General features: G+C 41.4%; 1 protein-coding gene across 7 annotated transcripts in view; it reads left to right on the forward strand.

Moving 5' to 3' along the window:
- The window catches only part of LOC137347757 (histone-lysine N-methyltransferase EHMT1-like), a 194,823-nt gene that overhangs the window by 55,231 nt on the left and 124,356 nt on the right, over positions 1 to 15,236 (forward strand). For all 7 annotated transcript variants that reach the window (XR_010969018.1, XM_068012668.1, XM_068012670.1 and 4 more), the window contains exons 2-3: positions 6,156 to 6,240; positions 11,954 to 12,570. Coding sequence is in view for 6 of the 7 variants with exons in the window: in XM_068012668.1 (XP_067868769.1) it covers positions 6,156 to 6,240; positions 11,954 to 12,570 (702 nt within the window). In the remaining variant the exon portion in view is untranslated. The remainder of the gene's footprint in view (positions 1 to 6,155; positions 6,241 to 11,953; positions 12,571 to 15,236) is intronic.

The following is a 15,236-nucleotide window of genomic DNA, read 5'->3' on the forward strand; positions in this document are numbered from 1 at the left end:
TAGTCAGTGCACATGTGTATTAAAATCAGAATTAATTTGCATTTTAATAGCCTTTTCGATCTGCAGTCTTCATAAATCTACATGTAATACCAAATGTGTCTCTTTCTCTACATGATGAAGTCTTACCATTTATTATGTTGTCATTTCACTGTGTGCAATTGCATCTGTAACTTATTTTCTTGCTTTTTAAAAATTAGGATAACACAGAATCCAGGGAGCTATGATAGAAATGTTTAAAGTAATAAAATGATAAGACTGGATGGAAGCTGACTGTTTCCAGTAATGGAAGGATCTAGAATATGAGGTCATATAAAATCCTTGCATTTACATAAAAGCAAAATACTGCTGATGCTGGAAATCTGAAACAAAAACAAGAAATGCTGGATTCACTCAGCAGGTCTGGCAGCATCTGTGGAAAGAGAAGCAGAGTTAACGTTTCGGGTCAGTGACCCTTCTTCGGAACTCATTTACATAGTGTCTTTCATAACCATTGGTTGTCCCAAAGCGCTCTACAGCTAATGAAGTACTTTTGAAGTGTAGCGATGTTGTAATGTAGGAAACGCGGCAGCCAGTTTGTGCACGGCAAGCTCCCAAAAATAGCAAAATGATCAGATTTTTTGTTGATAGAGGGATAAATATTGGTTAGGATACTGGAATAACTCCCCTCCTCTTGTTCAATATAGTCCAATGGAATCTTTTACGTCCACCTGAGTGGGCTGACAGGGCCTGGTTTAACGTTTCATCTGAAAGATGGCACCTCCAACAGTGCAACAGTCATTCAGTACTGCTTTAGAGTGCCAACCTTAATTTTTGTGCTCAAGTCCTGGACTTGAAGCCACAACCTTGTGACTCAAGCAAGAGTGCTACCAACTGAGCCACAGCTGGCACTAAATGGAAGAGAAACTTGTTAACAGAGTTGTGGGGCTGTGGAATTCACTCCTATGGCTATTTCTTGAGACATGAACTATGTCAATATTCAAGTTAAGCTTGGATTGGTGGATGAAGGAAAAGAGGCTAAAAGGACCGAGAACAAATGCGATCAGAGCCATTTGCTTTTGTCGAGGGTAAACATCAACGTGGACTGTTTTGAGCATATGGCTAGTTTCCCTGTTTTACATTTTTATTTGCCCACTCCATAAACATGCCTTATGTTCTCTTGCATTTACTTTGCATTCTGACTCACAGTTTGTCAGGCTCCCTAATTTGTATCATCAGCAAACTTCAATGATTATTCCTCCTATGCCTATTCCCAAATCATTTATAGAACTGCAAGACAAAGGATATCCCAGCATAGATTTCTGCTGTATGCATTTACGCATGTTCATGGAATCTAAAAAAATTCCATTTACCCCCTAGTTTTTCTTACAGTCCTCCAACCATCCCTCTATGCATGAAGCTATTTTCCTACACTACAACAGTGATTATTCAAAAAAAGTACTTCATTGGCTGTAAATTTCATTGAGACATCCTGAGGTTGTGAATAGTGCTATTTAAATGCAAGTTCTTCCATCTGCCTTCATTTTGACAAGTTTCTTATATAAGAACAGAAGAAATAGAAGCAATAGTGGGCCATCTGGCCATTTGAGCCTTCCCCATCATTCAACAAGATCATGGATGATCTTGTAGCTCAACCCCATCTTCCTGCACTATCCCCATAACCTTAATTCTCTTAGTACCCAAAAATCTATTGACCTCTGTCTTGAGTATACTCAACGATTGAGCATCCACAGCTCTCTGGCGTATAGAATTATAAAGATTCACAACCCTTTGAATGAAGAAATGTTTCCTCATCTCAGTCCTAAATGGCCATGTTCCAGATTCTCCAGCCAGGGGAAGCATTTTCCTAGCATCTACCCCGTCATGCTCTTAAGAAATTTTCTGTTTCAATTAGATAATCTCTCATTCTTCTAAATGCCAGGGAATATAGGCCTAGTCTACTCAATCTCTCCTCATAGGACAATCCTAGAAACATCAGTCTCATGAAATAATTTGTGCAAGTTGATGTATTCCGCATCCATCATACTCTTTTTATGCGCTGTGATTTTCTTCGAAAATGATTAAATTAATCCATAACTGCTTCGCAAAGCCATGTTGACTCCTAGCTTTAGCCCATCTCTTTCTAAGCACTGTTATGGTCAAGTGAGGAGGGGTTGAAGGGCTTCCCTCTTTTCCCACTCCTTTTTAGACCACAACAGGTTTAATTCTTCCTTAAAGTGAATGTACTGGCCAATTCAGTATGTGTTTGATTACTTACTTCCTATGATCATAACAAAAACCAATCAGACAGGATTCCTGAGTTAGCAAAGATAGAGGTTAACTTTATTGTACCTAAATCAAACTAATAAAATAGTAAACGATGCACCAACTTTCACCCTTACACACACAAATAGGTTACAGAGTGGGCAAAGGTAGATTGGTTGAGTTAGAGTCCATAAAACAAAAGGTATACAGTCTCTGGAGTTTGGTCATTTGGCTGGTTTCTAGCTGGTCTGCTGTGCTTTCCATCAGGGCCCCTTTTCCTGTAGTGGTCTGGCGTGCCCTAATTAGTCCTGCTGGTTTTCCCCATAATTTCCAGCACCTTCCTTTTTGGCCTGAGGAGGTTCTCCTCTGTTTCCAGCTCTCCCTTCTTGCTCATGGTTGTTCATCCTTCTATCACCTTCCCACCTTTTATCCTTTTCAGATTTTTGGAGGTGACTAGGGAAGTGTTGCCCTTGGGGCAAGGGCTTGTGAATAAGTGTATGATCATCAGCCAGGATTGCTGCCTGCCTGGCTCTTGGAACCTTTTATTCCTCCACGTGGTTTCTTATGGAAAGGGGAAGTGAGTTTTTGAACTCCTCGAGGAGGATCATATATCTGAGGTTTTCATCGGTGTACTCTATCTTAAATGTCTGTATCCATTGGTCGAAAGCGAGTTGCTTAACCCTTTCGAACTCCGATGTAAATTTGTTCCAGCTGCTTTCGGAGAGTTCAGAACTTTTAGTGGTACGCCTCCAGTACTAGCTCGTATGCACTCAGGATAAAATTTTAGTCATCTGATCATCTGATGAACTCTCATCAGGCAACAGTGAATAAACCTCATGGATTTTCCTGTTAGTTTGCTTTGCGATAGCAGCATCCAGCTGTCTCCTGGCCACTTGAACTGTTTTGCAAGCTTTTCAAAACACACATAAAAAAAATGCTTCCACATCCCCCTCACTGAAATTTGGTATCAACTGGGAGAACTTTAAGAGCTCAGCATCTGGTCCTGAGCAAGGGGTAACTCCCTCACAACCTCTATCTGCCATCCTTTTGCCCAACTTCTTTCAGTACTGGGACTTTCTGGGCACCTACCATTTTGGCCAGGTCACTTTTCAGTTTTTAATGCCATTAATATTCAAATGACATAGCATTGAAAAGTTAATCACATTCTCGTTGTGTACTAACTTTGTAGAAGATAATAAACATCTTAATTTCTTATGAAGTATAAGATAGGCCTTGTTCATTTGTACGTGATATTATCCTTTTATGTTCTTGCAAATACCCTTGCTCTTCCTCTTTTGGTTTACCACCAGTTTTCCTAATAGCCTTTCTTAGCCTTCCTAATCTCTTTGGCTTTATTTTCTAAAGCTTTTGTAGTTCTTGTAGTCTACCTTTTATCGTATGCATTTATTGCATGCCTTTTTTCAAAACCAAGGCAAAATACTGCAGATGCTGGAAATCTTCCTTTTTAAATCTCAGTTTTGCTCCAACATCTTTCCACTGTGATCTGTGGGTTGAAAGATTACCAGTTACGCCCTCTTCCGGTTCTTAATGGACAGAGGAGCCCATTACAGAATCTTGGTAACAAGAGTCTTGGACAAGCTCAAACATGGTACAGTAGTCTAATTTGAGATTCTGGTTGTATCTATCTACGATAGACCAGGTCTGGCCATTTACATTGTGTATGTGAGATTTAGAACATGATTGTTCTTGACAGGGAGCCAAAGAAACTGTGACCATAATGTATCTGCAGAATACAGTACAAGCTGCTTTGATGATAGGCAAGTTGTATTTTCAAGTGGTTGGGCTAGCTCTTTTGTCTTGTGGAATCCATAGAACCTTTACTAGATCAAATTGAAGGAACAATTGGTAAATATTACTGTAAGCCAACAGTGAGAAACACTTGAAGTAGCAGATGAAGAGGGCACAAATCCAATATATTCCTGTGAGGATAAAAGAGTGCATTGAGGGTTGGGTTCTTTGGATGAACAGAGAGAGATTAAATGAAATCTGAAACTAAAATAGAGCATTTATTGCTTACAGAGCAATAAATAAATAAGAAAGCGAAAGAACAGAGGGAAGCTACTACATGTGGAAAGAGTACAAAAGAAAATTAGCAAAAATATCAAAGCAAGAAAAAGACGTTCTATGGACAAATTAGTAAGTGGGTGAATAGAGAGTGAGGGAATAGCAGAATACTAAATAAGTACTTTGCATAAATTTTCATAATTGAGGCAGATATTGAAATTGTTCAATTAACAGCAGAGGTTATTTTTCAAAGAAAGTTGGTGTGGAAAAAATAAATTACTGAAAACTAAGGGAAACAAATCACCGTAACCTCACTGTTTGCACCCTAGATCCTGAGGGAAGCTAGGGAGGGAAATAATCGAGGCTTTGATTTATAACTTGCCAAAATTCAATGGAAAAGAAAATGGTGCCAGAGAACTGGAGGTTGGCAAATCGTACTCCCCTCTTCAGGAAAGGAGACTGCAATAAGACAGGAAATTAGAGGCCAGTTAATTTTGGTAAGCTAGTAGAGTCTATAGTACAGGATGAAATTAATGTGCATGAGTTAATCAAGGGAGAGGCATGAGTTGATCAGAAACAACATAGATTTCGAAATGAAAAGATGTGCTTGACCAACCTCCTGAAATTCTTTTTGGGAGCAACAGAGGATAAAGGTACTGCAGTAGATGTGTTTTTTTTAAAAAAAACAAAGCATTTGATAAGGTACTGTACCATAAATGATTTGTGACCAAATGTCACAAAGTTAAGGGAAATGTGGCTCTGTGGAAAGAAACGGTTGGAGGGCAGAAAAACTAAGTGAAAGTAAGTTTTTTGGAATAGAGAAGTGTGATGGGCGGTTTTTCTTCGCAGTTTTTATTTGGGCCACTTTCTCTTGCTAAATATGTTAATGATCTGGACTTAGCAATTGAGGGAATAAGTTCCAAATTTGCTGATGGGAAGCAAATTAGAGATGCCAAATTTAATAAACATTGGTAAAAATCTGAAGAAGGATATAGGGGCAAGTAGGATGGGCAGATAGGTTGGAAATGCAGGTCAATGTAGAAAACATTAAATTATAGTTCCACCATTTAGATCTTTTTATCTCATATCAGACAAATAGTGTTAACCATACAGTGTATGTCTGACCTTCAGAATTTTATGGAAGAATTAACTTCAGCATATCAAGCGTCACCTCCTCAAAAGATAATCATGTAACTGTTTTGAATAACAATAACTTGCAGTCATAGACTCCAAATAACCTGAATTAGAGCAGGAGCACCCTAAATAGTGGATTGAGCCCCCTCAGTCTGGACCTCCTGAAGTGTTTCATTAGAACTTAATGAATGCCACTTAGCACTTTATAATTCATTATCTTTCTGTTTGTTTTGCACTGCCCCAAGCACAATGGGGATGTGTTTTGCTACAAATGTTATTTTCAACTAAATGTATTGCATGCTAATGGTTATTCCAGTCCACCATTGCTGTTATGTAGCATATGTGTGCATTGTACTCCACCTGTTTACGTGGGTTCCTGGGTGTTTTCCCACCTAATTTGTGATTTTTCTTTAAGCTAACCCTTGCACCTTGACAGTTGAGGGAAAGTGATTTTGCTTCAAAAGGTTAGGGTAGTCTGGGTTTATCAGCAGACCATGCTTTCATCTACCTGCATGCTTGTTAAATTGACCTTATTTGAAAAGGAATGATTTCATAAGGTAATAGAATCACTGACATTGAACTCATTTGGTGAAAGCTCAGCTCATATTGGTTTTCATTGGTCACTGAATTTTCAAATTGCAGATTTAAAATTATGCACGTGATCTATGTAGAAAGAAGGGACTAAGTGGAGAATAATAAAATAGCAATTCAGCCTATTTATCAGCTAAATATGTAGTAATCCTGTTTTATTGCAGTCTGCAGGTATGACTGGGGCAGACTCCGCTATAGAAGACCGGAAGCGGGAAGTAGCCAAGGAACTATCCACTACTGAAGACAAAGGTGAATAAAGACACGAGCACAGACTCATAGCATTGCTTTTTTTTGAATGTATAATATAAACAAGCCATTAAAATGTCTTGAAGACTTTTATAGTTCATAGTACACGAATGTAGACTTTGATTTCCAGTTATGATAACATGTAGATTTAGTTCATAGAAAACTATTGAGTTCAAAGTAAGCCATGAAGGATGGAATAGTGTGCCTATTTTTTCAGTTGATTTAGAAGTAAAACTATTGCAGTGTAATATCAAATAGTATTTGTTGGGCTAAAAGATAATTTTAGGTTCTTAATAAAAGGAAGAATTCATGATTGAAATACACCAAATTGCTGACAACGCTGCCACAAGGTGGCGCTGCACTGGCACATGCGCAAATGCAGCTTGTTCAACTAAAACGTCAGTCAGCGACATTCAGGCAGCTGCCAGTACTAAAGAGGGCGCTGCTCAAATAATCACACAAAGGCAACGTACACACATGGCAGCACACAATGGCCTGAGAGATCGGCTGGCTGGGGAATGGGCGGGGAGGCGGGAGGAGAAATGGCCGGAGAGAGCGTGGATTGGTGGCCGGAGGGGGAGGAGGAATAGAACAAGAACAAAGAACAGTACAGCACAGGAACAGGCCATTCGGCCCTCCAAGCCTGCGCCGATCTTGATGCCTGCCTAAACTAACACCTTCTGCACTTCCGGGGACTGTATCCCTCTATTCCCAACCTATTCATGTATTTGTCAAGATGCCTCTTAAACTTCACTATCGTAACTGCTTCCACCACCTCCGCCGGCAGCAAGTTCAGGCACTCACCACCCTCTGTGTAAAGAACTTGCCTCGCACATCCCCTCTAAACTTTGCCCCTCTCACCTTAAACCTATGTCCCCTAGTAACTAACTCTTCCACCCTGGGAAAAAGCTTCTGACTATCCACTCTGTCCATGCTGCTCATAACTTTGTAAACCTCTATCATGTTGTCCCTCCACCTCCGTCGTTCCAGTGAAAACAATCCGAATTTATCCAACCTCTCATAGCTAATGCCCTCCAGACCAGGCAACATCCTGATAAACCTCTTCTGTACCCTCTCCAAAGCCTCCACGTCCTTCTGGTAGTGTGGCGACCAGAATTGCACGCAATATTCTAAGTGTGGCCTAACTAAAGTTCTGTACAGCTTCAGCATGACTTGCCAATTTTTATACTCTATGCCCCGACCGATGAAGGCAAGCATGCCGTATGCCTTCTTGACTACCTTATCCACCTGCATTGCCATTTTCCGTGACCTGTGGACCTGTACGCCCAGATCTCTCTGCCTGTCAATACTCCTAAGGGTTCTGCCATTTACTGTATACCTCCCACCTGCATTAGACCTTCCAAAATGCATTACCTCACATTTGTCCAATTTAAGCTCCATCTGCCATTTCTCCGCCCAAGTCTCCAACCGATCTATATCCTGCTGTATCCTCTGACAATCCTCATCACTATCCGCAACTCGTCCAACCTTTGTGTCGTCCGCAAACTTACTAATCAGACCAGCTACATTTTCCTCCAAATCATTTTTATATACTACAAAGAGCAAAGGTCCCAGCACTGATCCCTGCGGAACACCACTAGTCACATCCCTCCATTCAGAAAAGCACCCTTCCACTGCTACCCTCTGTCTTCTATGACAGAGCCAGTTCTGTATCCATCTTGCCAGCTCACCTCTGATTCCGTGTGACTTCACCTTTTGTACCAGTCTGCCATGAGGGACCTTGTCAAAGGCTTTACTGAAGTCCATATAGACAACATCCACTGCCCTTCCTTCATCAATCATCTTCGTCACTTCCTCAAAAAACTCAATCAAATTAGTGAGATACAACCTCCCCTTCACAAAACCATGCTGCCTCTCGCTAATAAGTTTGTTTGTTTCCAAATGGGAGTAAATCCTGCCTCAAAGAATCCTCTCTAATAATTTCCCTACCACTGACTAAGGCTCACCGGCCTTTAATTTCCTGGATTATCCTCGCTACCCTTCTTAAACAAAGGAACAACATTGGCTATTCTCCAGTCCTCTGGGACCTCACCAGTAGCCAATGAGGATGCAAAGATTTCTGTCAAGGCCCCATAAGTTTCTTCCCTTGCCTCCCTCAGTATTCTGGGGTAGATCCCATCAGGCTCTGCGGACTTATCTACCTTAATGGCCAGAGAGAGCGTGAGTTGGTTGTGGGGTGGGGGGAATGGCTGGAGAGGGGGGTGGGGTGGGGGCGATGGCTGGAGAGAGTGGGGAGGGTGGTGTGCAGGAGGAGAGCGCACCCGCTGCCACCACCAACACGGTCTGCGGCTGCTCCCGCCCCGCTCTCCAATCCCCCACACCCGGCTCTCTCCCCGCTTGCTCTCTACCGCGTTATGCGATGATGTCACCTGGGCATGTGTGTACCAGTCCTGGCAATTTACAGGATGATGTCATCTGTGCATGCGCCAACCGGTCCTGACAGTGCAGAACGCAGCGCACGTGCAGAGAGCAGGAGCCCACTTGCGCATGTGCGCAAGTTGGCGCCGTCGGATGACGTCCCTGCCGGCTGTGTGTCAAGAATCACTTTGTTCATAGAAAATAGGAGCAGGAGTAGGCTATTTGGCCCTTCGAGCCTGTTCCGCCATTCATTATGATCATGGCTGATCATCCAACTCAGTAACAACGCTTTCCCCCCCATATCCTTTGATCCCTTTTGCCCCAAGAGCTATATCTAACTCCTTCTTGAAAACATACAATGTTTTGCCCTCAACTGCTTTCTGTGGTGGCAAATTCTACAGGCTGACCACTTTCTGGGTGAAGAAATTTCTCCTCATCACAGTCCTGAAAGGTTAACCGTATCCTTAGACTGTGACCCCTGGTTCTCGACTCCCCCACCATCGGGAACATCCTTCCTGCATCTACCCTGTCAAGTCCTGTTAGAAATTTATAGGTTTCTATGAGATCCCGCGCCCCCCCCCCCCCCCTCACTCTTCTGAACTCCAGCGCATATAATCCTAACCGACTCAATCTCTCCTTATATGTCACTCCCGCCATCCCAGGAATCAGTCTGGTAAACCTTCACTGCACTCCCTCTGTAACAAAAACATCCTTCCTCAGGTAAGGAGACCGAAACTGTCCACGATATTCCAGGTGTGGCCTCACCAAGGCCCTGTATAATTGCTCCAAGACATCCCTGCTCCTGTACTCCAATCCTCTCGCTATGAAGGCCAACATCCCATTTGCCTTTTTTTACCTCCTGTTGCACCTGCATGCTTACCTTCAGCGACTGGTATACGAGAACACTCAGGTCTCGTTGCATATTCCCCCCCCCCCCCTCTCAGTTTATAGCCGTTCAGATGACTTGCCTTTCTGATTTTGCTACCAAAGTGGATAACCTCACATTTATCCACATTATACTGCATCTGCCATGCATTTGTCACTCAACTTGTCCAAATCACCCTGAAGCCTCTCTGCATCCTCCTCACAACTCACCCTCCCACCCAGTTTTGTGTCATCTGCAAATTTGGAGATATTACATTTAGTTCCCTCACCTAAATCATTAATATATATTGTGAATAGCTGGGGTCCTAGCACCGATCCCTCCAGTACCCCACTAGTCACTGCCTGCCATTCAGAAAAAGACCCGTTTATTCCTACTCTTTGTTTCCTGTCTGCCAACCAATTTTCTATCCATCGCAATACACTACCCCCAATCGCATGCCCTTTGATTTTACACGCTAACCTCTTATGTGGGACTTTGTAGAAAGCCTTCTGAAAGTCCAAATAAACCACATCCACAACTGTCCCTCATCAACTCTACTAGTTACATCCTCGAAGAATTCTAGTAGATTTGTCAAGTATGATTTCCCTTTCGTAAATCCATGCTGACTCTGTCCGATTCTACCACTGTTCTCCAAGTGCTCTGCTGTAAAATCTTTGATGACGGGGTCTAGAATTTTCCCCACTACCGACGTCAGGCTGACTGGTCTATAATTCCCTGTTTTCTCTCTACCTCCCTTTTTAAATAATGGGGTTACATTAGCTACCCTCCAATCTGTAGGAACTGTTCCAGAGTCTATAGAATCTTGGAAGATAACCACCAATGCATCCACTATTTCTAGGGCCACTTCCTTAAGCACTCTGGGATGTAGATTATTAGACCCTGGGGATTTATCCGCCTTCAATCCCATCAATTTCCCCAACACCATTTCTCTACTAATACTGATTTCCTTCAGTTCCTCCCTTTCACTAAACTCTGTGTTCCCCAACATTCCTGGTCTGTTATTTGTGTCCTCCTTTGTGAAGACAGAACCAAAGTATGCATTTAGTTGGTCAGCCATTTCTTTGTTTCCCATAATAAATTCCCCTGTTTCTGACTGTAAGGGACCTACATTCGTCTTCACCAATTTTTTTCTCTTCACATACCGATAGAAACTTTTACAGTCAGTTTTTATGTTCCCCGCAAGCTTGCTCTCGTACTCTGTTTTCCCCTTCTTAATCAATCCCTTGGTCCTCCTTTGCTGAATTCTAAACTGCTGCCAATCCTCAGTTCTGTTGTTTTTTCTGATGAATTTGTATGCCTCTTCCTTGGATCTAATGCTGTCTCTAATTTCCCTTGTAAGCCATGGTTTACCTTTCCCTTTTTACTTTTGCATCAGACAGGAATAAACAATTGTTGCAGTTCATCCATGCGCTCTTTGAATGTTTGCCATTGCCTATCCACCGTCATCCCATTAAGTAACGTTTCCCAATCCATCATAGTCAACTCGCGCCTCATACCTTCGTAGTTTCCTTTAAGATTCAGGACCCTAGTCTCAGAATCAACTACGTCACTCTCCATCTTGATGGAGTCTATCATATTATGGTTGCTCATCCCCCAAAGGGTCTCGCACAACTAGATTGTCAATTATTCCTCTCAAAGAATATCTCTCAAAGAAATATTTAGCTGGTAACCTTTTTGTGAAACACATGCTTGGGAAATTGAGTTGATATTTTAGGATTCATGATTTGTGGAACATTGGACTGCTAACATGAAGGACTGTAAATTTTTTGTGCATTAATTTAGCAGTCTGGATAAAGTATTCTGTATTTTCCAGTCCTCTAATAATCAATCTGGTTATATAGTGCACATATTAAACATTTCCATAATGTAGATGAACAAATACGATCTTTCAAATCTGACAATTTAAAATTGAAGTTTATGAAATTATTTGGCACATACTAACTAAATCAACTGATAAATACTAATTTAGAGTAGTCCATATATGTTACAGTACTGTTTGACTTTTTACCTTTTAACATAAAGGAAGTTTTCTATAAAGTGGTTTCCGAGCACAAATACAACTGATACCCTAATGTCTAGACATGTTAAGTCTTTTTGCGCCCCTTATCCAGTTTCAGTGCCTTGATCGTTTTTGAAGAGTTAAAACTTTACAAGTTTTCATTAAAAGACCAAGGAGAGGAATCTGTAAATGAGTATTTCCGTTAAAAAGCTATCTTAGAATCATGGAGTGATCTTGCAAGGTCAAAATTTAAACATGGCCGTATAAAAGTAATTTTTCCAAAATTATGTTTATTTGTTACAATGCTTTATTTATTCCTCACTTGGGGTACCCAAAAATCTCTTGCTGCACATATTAACCATTTTCATACTTGCTATTGCTACATTCTTCCTTCAGTTTGTCCACATACTGTTCTTTGGGAAGTAATAAAACTGTTGTGACCTCTTCTACAGGAAGTGACCTCTCAGCTGCTAATTTGAGTGCCACAGAGAAGCCACTGGAAGCTTGTGAGATGTTTGCAGATGGTGAAACCAATGGTTCTTGTGGAAAGAGTGAAGAAGCATCTTCAACAAAGATTCATCAGACGTCAGTTAAAAACACTCAGGACACTGTGAAAACAACATCACAGGATTTAAATGAACTAAAGCAAATAAATGAAAATGGAATATTAGGAGAAGACAATAAGACTATTAAAGCAAGTAATCATATGAATTCAGATGATTTGACACTAACATCTTTGACAGGAAGTAATGGATTTGTTTTAAGTAGTAAACCTTTACCACAGGTACAGACTGGGAATCCTCCTCTAATCGGTCATGCTGCCAAAACGCTTCCTTCATCTCCTAGCAAGGCTGGAGGAGTTAACAAGGTAAAAAACTTAAGTGCAGTGATAGCTGCTGAAGTTCTGCAAAATCAAGCCATGAAACCGCTTAATGTGGCATCAGCCACAACAGGAGAAGAAAACCCAGAAGAAAATACATCTCAGGCTAAAAAACTCTCTGAAGGCCTCAATACCGAGGTCAAGATTCACAGAGCGAGGAAGACTCTGCCGAAACTCAGCTCAAATCAGGTGAGAAACTCTTAACCTGAAAAAGAAACCGACTTGACACCAGTTACAAGATTTTGCACAGTTAACCCAAATTTGGAATAAACTGCTTGAAACACAGGATGTTTCAGTAAGGATTTTAAAAAATGGATTAGGGAATTGTTTATTTTTGTGGAAAATGTGACCTTTGGCTTTCCAGTAAAAGGCCTAATTATGCACAACACAGATGCATAGTCTAAAGCCATTACACCTTGATTTCGATTTAGTAATTTTAAAACTCCAACAATACGCCCCTCAAAAACTGGCTCCACTTACAACAGAGATCAAGTAATGTGTGAGTGGTAACAGAGTTGATTAAACTGTACTAAGCCACATTGGGGTCAGTGGAGAGGCAGTTGGTGGTTATGTAATATTCACAGGAATCATTCAAAATTGAGTTGCTAAATAAATCACCGAAATATATATTGTCTTTATAGTGCAAATTTGATGGAGAATTTCAACTTTCTGAAATTAATCTGGTAGCCTGTTTTATAATGCTTAATGCAGCTTTGGTATTTTATTGTAAGCTAAATAATACAAGGAATGAATTAAATTCAGATATTTACAAGGACTGGTGTGAAATTCTTAAAAGTCTGTGATTGATCGTTTTAAAAGGTGGAAGAATAAATAACAAATGTCAGGAATGAGTTCTGAACTGTTTTGTTGGCCAGATTGTTCAAAATTTAAATTGGCATGCAACACAAGAATAGAATTTAAAGGCATGAAGTCAATAAACACAGCTTGCAGTTATGTAGCACCTTTAATGTAGAAAAATGTCCTAAGGCACTTGACAGAATCACAGCAAGACAAGCATGGAATGTGAAATTGTGAAAATAAAAAAGCATAGTATTAATTAAATGGAGAGCAACTGGAGAATTCCGAGTTGCAGAGGGATCTAGTTGTTCTAGTGCATGAGTCACAAAAAGTTAGTTTGCCAGTTCAGCAAGTAATAAAGAAGGCTAATGGAATGCTATCCTTTATTACGAGGAATTGAAAATAAAAGTAAGGCTGTGATGCTTAAGTTATACAGAGCATCGGTGAGACCGCATCTTGAATACTGTGTGTAGTTTTGGTCTCCTTATTTAAGGAAGGATGTAAATGCGACGGAGGCGGTTCAGAGCTGGTTTACTAGATTGATACCTGGAATGAGAGCGGGTTGTCTTCGGAATGGTTAGACAGACTCTGCTTGTTTTCACTGGAGTTTAGAAGAGTGAAGGGAGACTTAATTGAAGTATAGAAGATACTGAGCAGTCTTGACAAGGTGGATGCGGAAAGGATGTTTCCTCTTGTGGGTGAGTCCAGAACTAGGGGGCAGTGTTTTAAAATTAGGACAGAGATGAGGAGAAATTTTTTTCTGAGGGTTGTGCGACTTTGGAACTCTCTGCCTTAGAAGGTGGTGGAGGTGGGGTCATTGAATATTTTTAAGGCGGAGGTAGATTCTTGTTAGGCAAGGGAGTCAAAGGTGATCGGGGGTAGATGGGAATGTGGAATTCGAGGCACGAACAGATCAGCAATGATCTAATTGAATAGTGGAGCAGGCTGTAGGGGTCTAATGGCCTACATCTGCTCCTAATTTGTATGTTTGTATGTTCGTACGGGCAATGAAAGAGATAGTAGGACAAGATACTTTAAGTTTGACCAAAGGAGTTTCTTTAAAAAAAAGTAGAGGGAGGTGGGGAGACAGAAAGCCGAGGCAATGCTTTCCAGAGGATGGGGCCCAGATTATTTAAAGCATAGGTTAGAACTGGGTGTCATCAGTGTACATATGGAAGCCATGTGTATGTATGTTGTCATCAAGAGGCAGTATGTGGATAAGAAGAGGGAGCCAAGGGTATATCCTTCTGGGGATCCAGAGGTAACAGTGTGGAAATGGGAAGAGAAGTCATTGCTGGAGATGCTTTGCCTTTCATTGCATAGTTATGAGTGGAGCCAAGCGAGCTCAGTCCCAACGAGCTGGACAACGGTATTGGAGGATAGTCTTAGTGGCATCAACGGCTATCGAAAGGTGTTGAGGATGAGGAAGGAGAGTCATAAGATATCATGTGCGACTTTGATTTAGGGCTGCTTCCTGGTAGTGCTGGACAGCTGATTTGAGTGATTCAATGATGATGTGGGAAAGAGGAGCACAAATGTGGATGCGACAACATGGTCAAGGAGTTTGAGAAAAGGGAGGTTGCAGATCATGTGGTAGTTTGCAAAGACTGAGGACTCGATGTGTTTGTCAGCTAGTATGCAGGCCCAGAAGGAAATTGGATGTTCAGTTTAGTGGGAATGGGGCAATTGAACAACAGATGGGCTCATGGAAAAGATGAGGTCAGATAGGGCATGAGGGGAAGTTGGAGAAAAACTGGATACTAATGCAGGTTCAGAGCTAGAGCAAGAGGGAGTTGGGAGATTTGGCTTGGTAGGGAAGAGGAGGAAGCAGCTGAATGGATGGTCACTGACCATGAGCTCTTTTAATTTGTTGTTGGAGGTGGGTGGAAGTGGCAGAGGGGAGGGATTTACGGAGACAGTTCATGGTGAAGAGGAGTCGGGGTTGTTTCTGTTCTCTCGGATGATGCTGGAGTAGTGATCTGTTTTGCCAGAAATATGGGAGGCCGAACACCATTTGATATGATCCAGCCAGATCTAGTGGTGATAGCTAAACCTGT

The sequence above is a fragment of the Heterodontus francisci genome, chromosome 32 (genome assembly GCF_036365525.1).
Source record: "Heterodontus francisci isolate sHetFra1 chromosome 32, sHetFra1.hap1, whole genome shotgun sequence".
NCBI classification, from domain to species: domain Eukaryota; kingdom Metazoa; phylum Chordata; class Chondrichthyes; order Heterodontiformes; family Heterodontidae; genus Heterodontus; species Heterodontus francisci.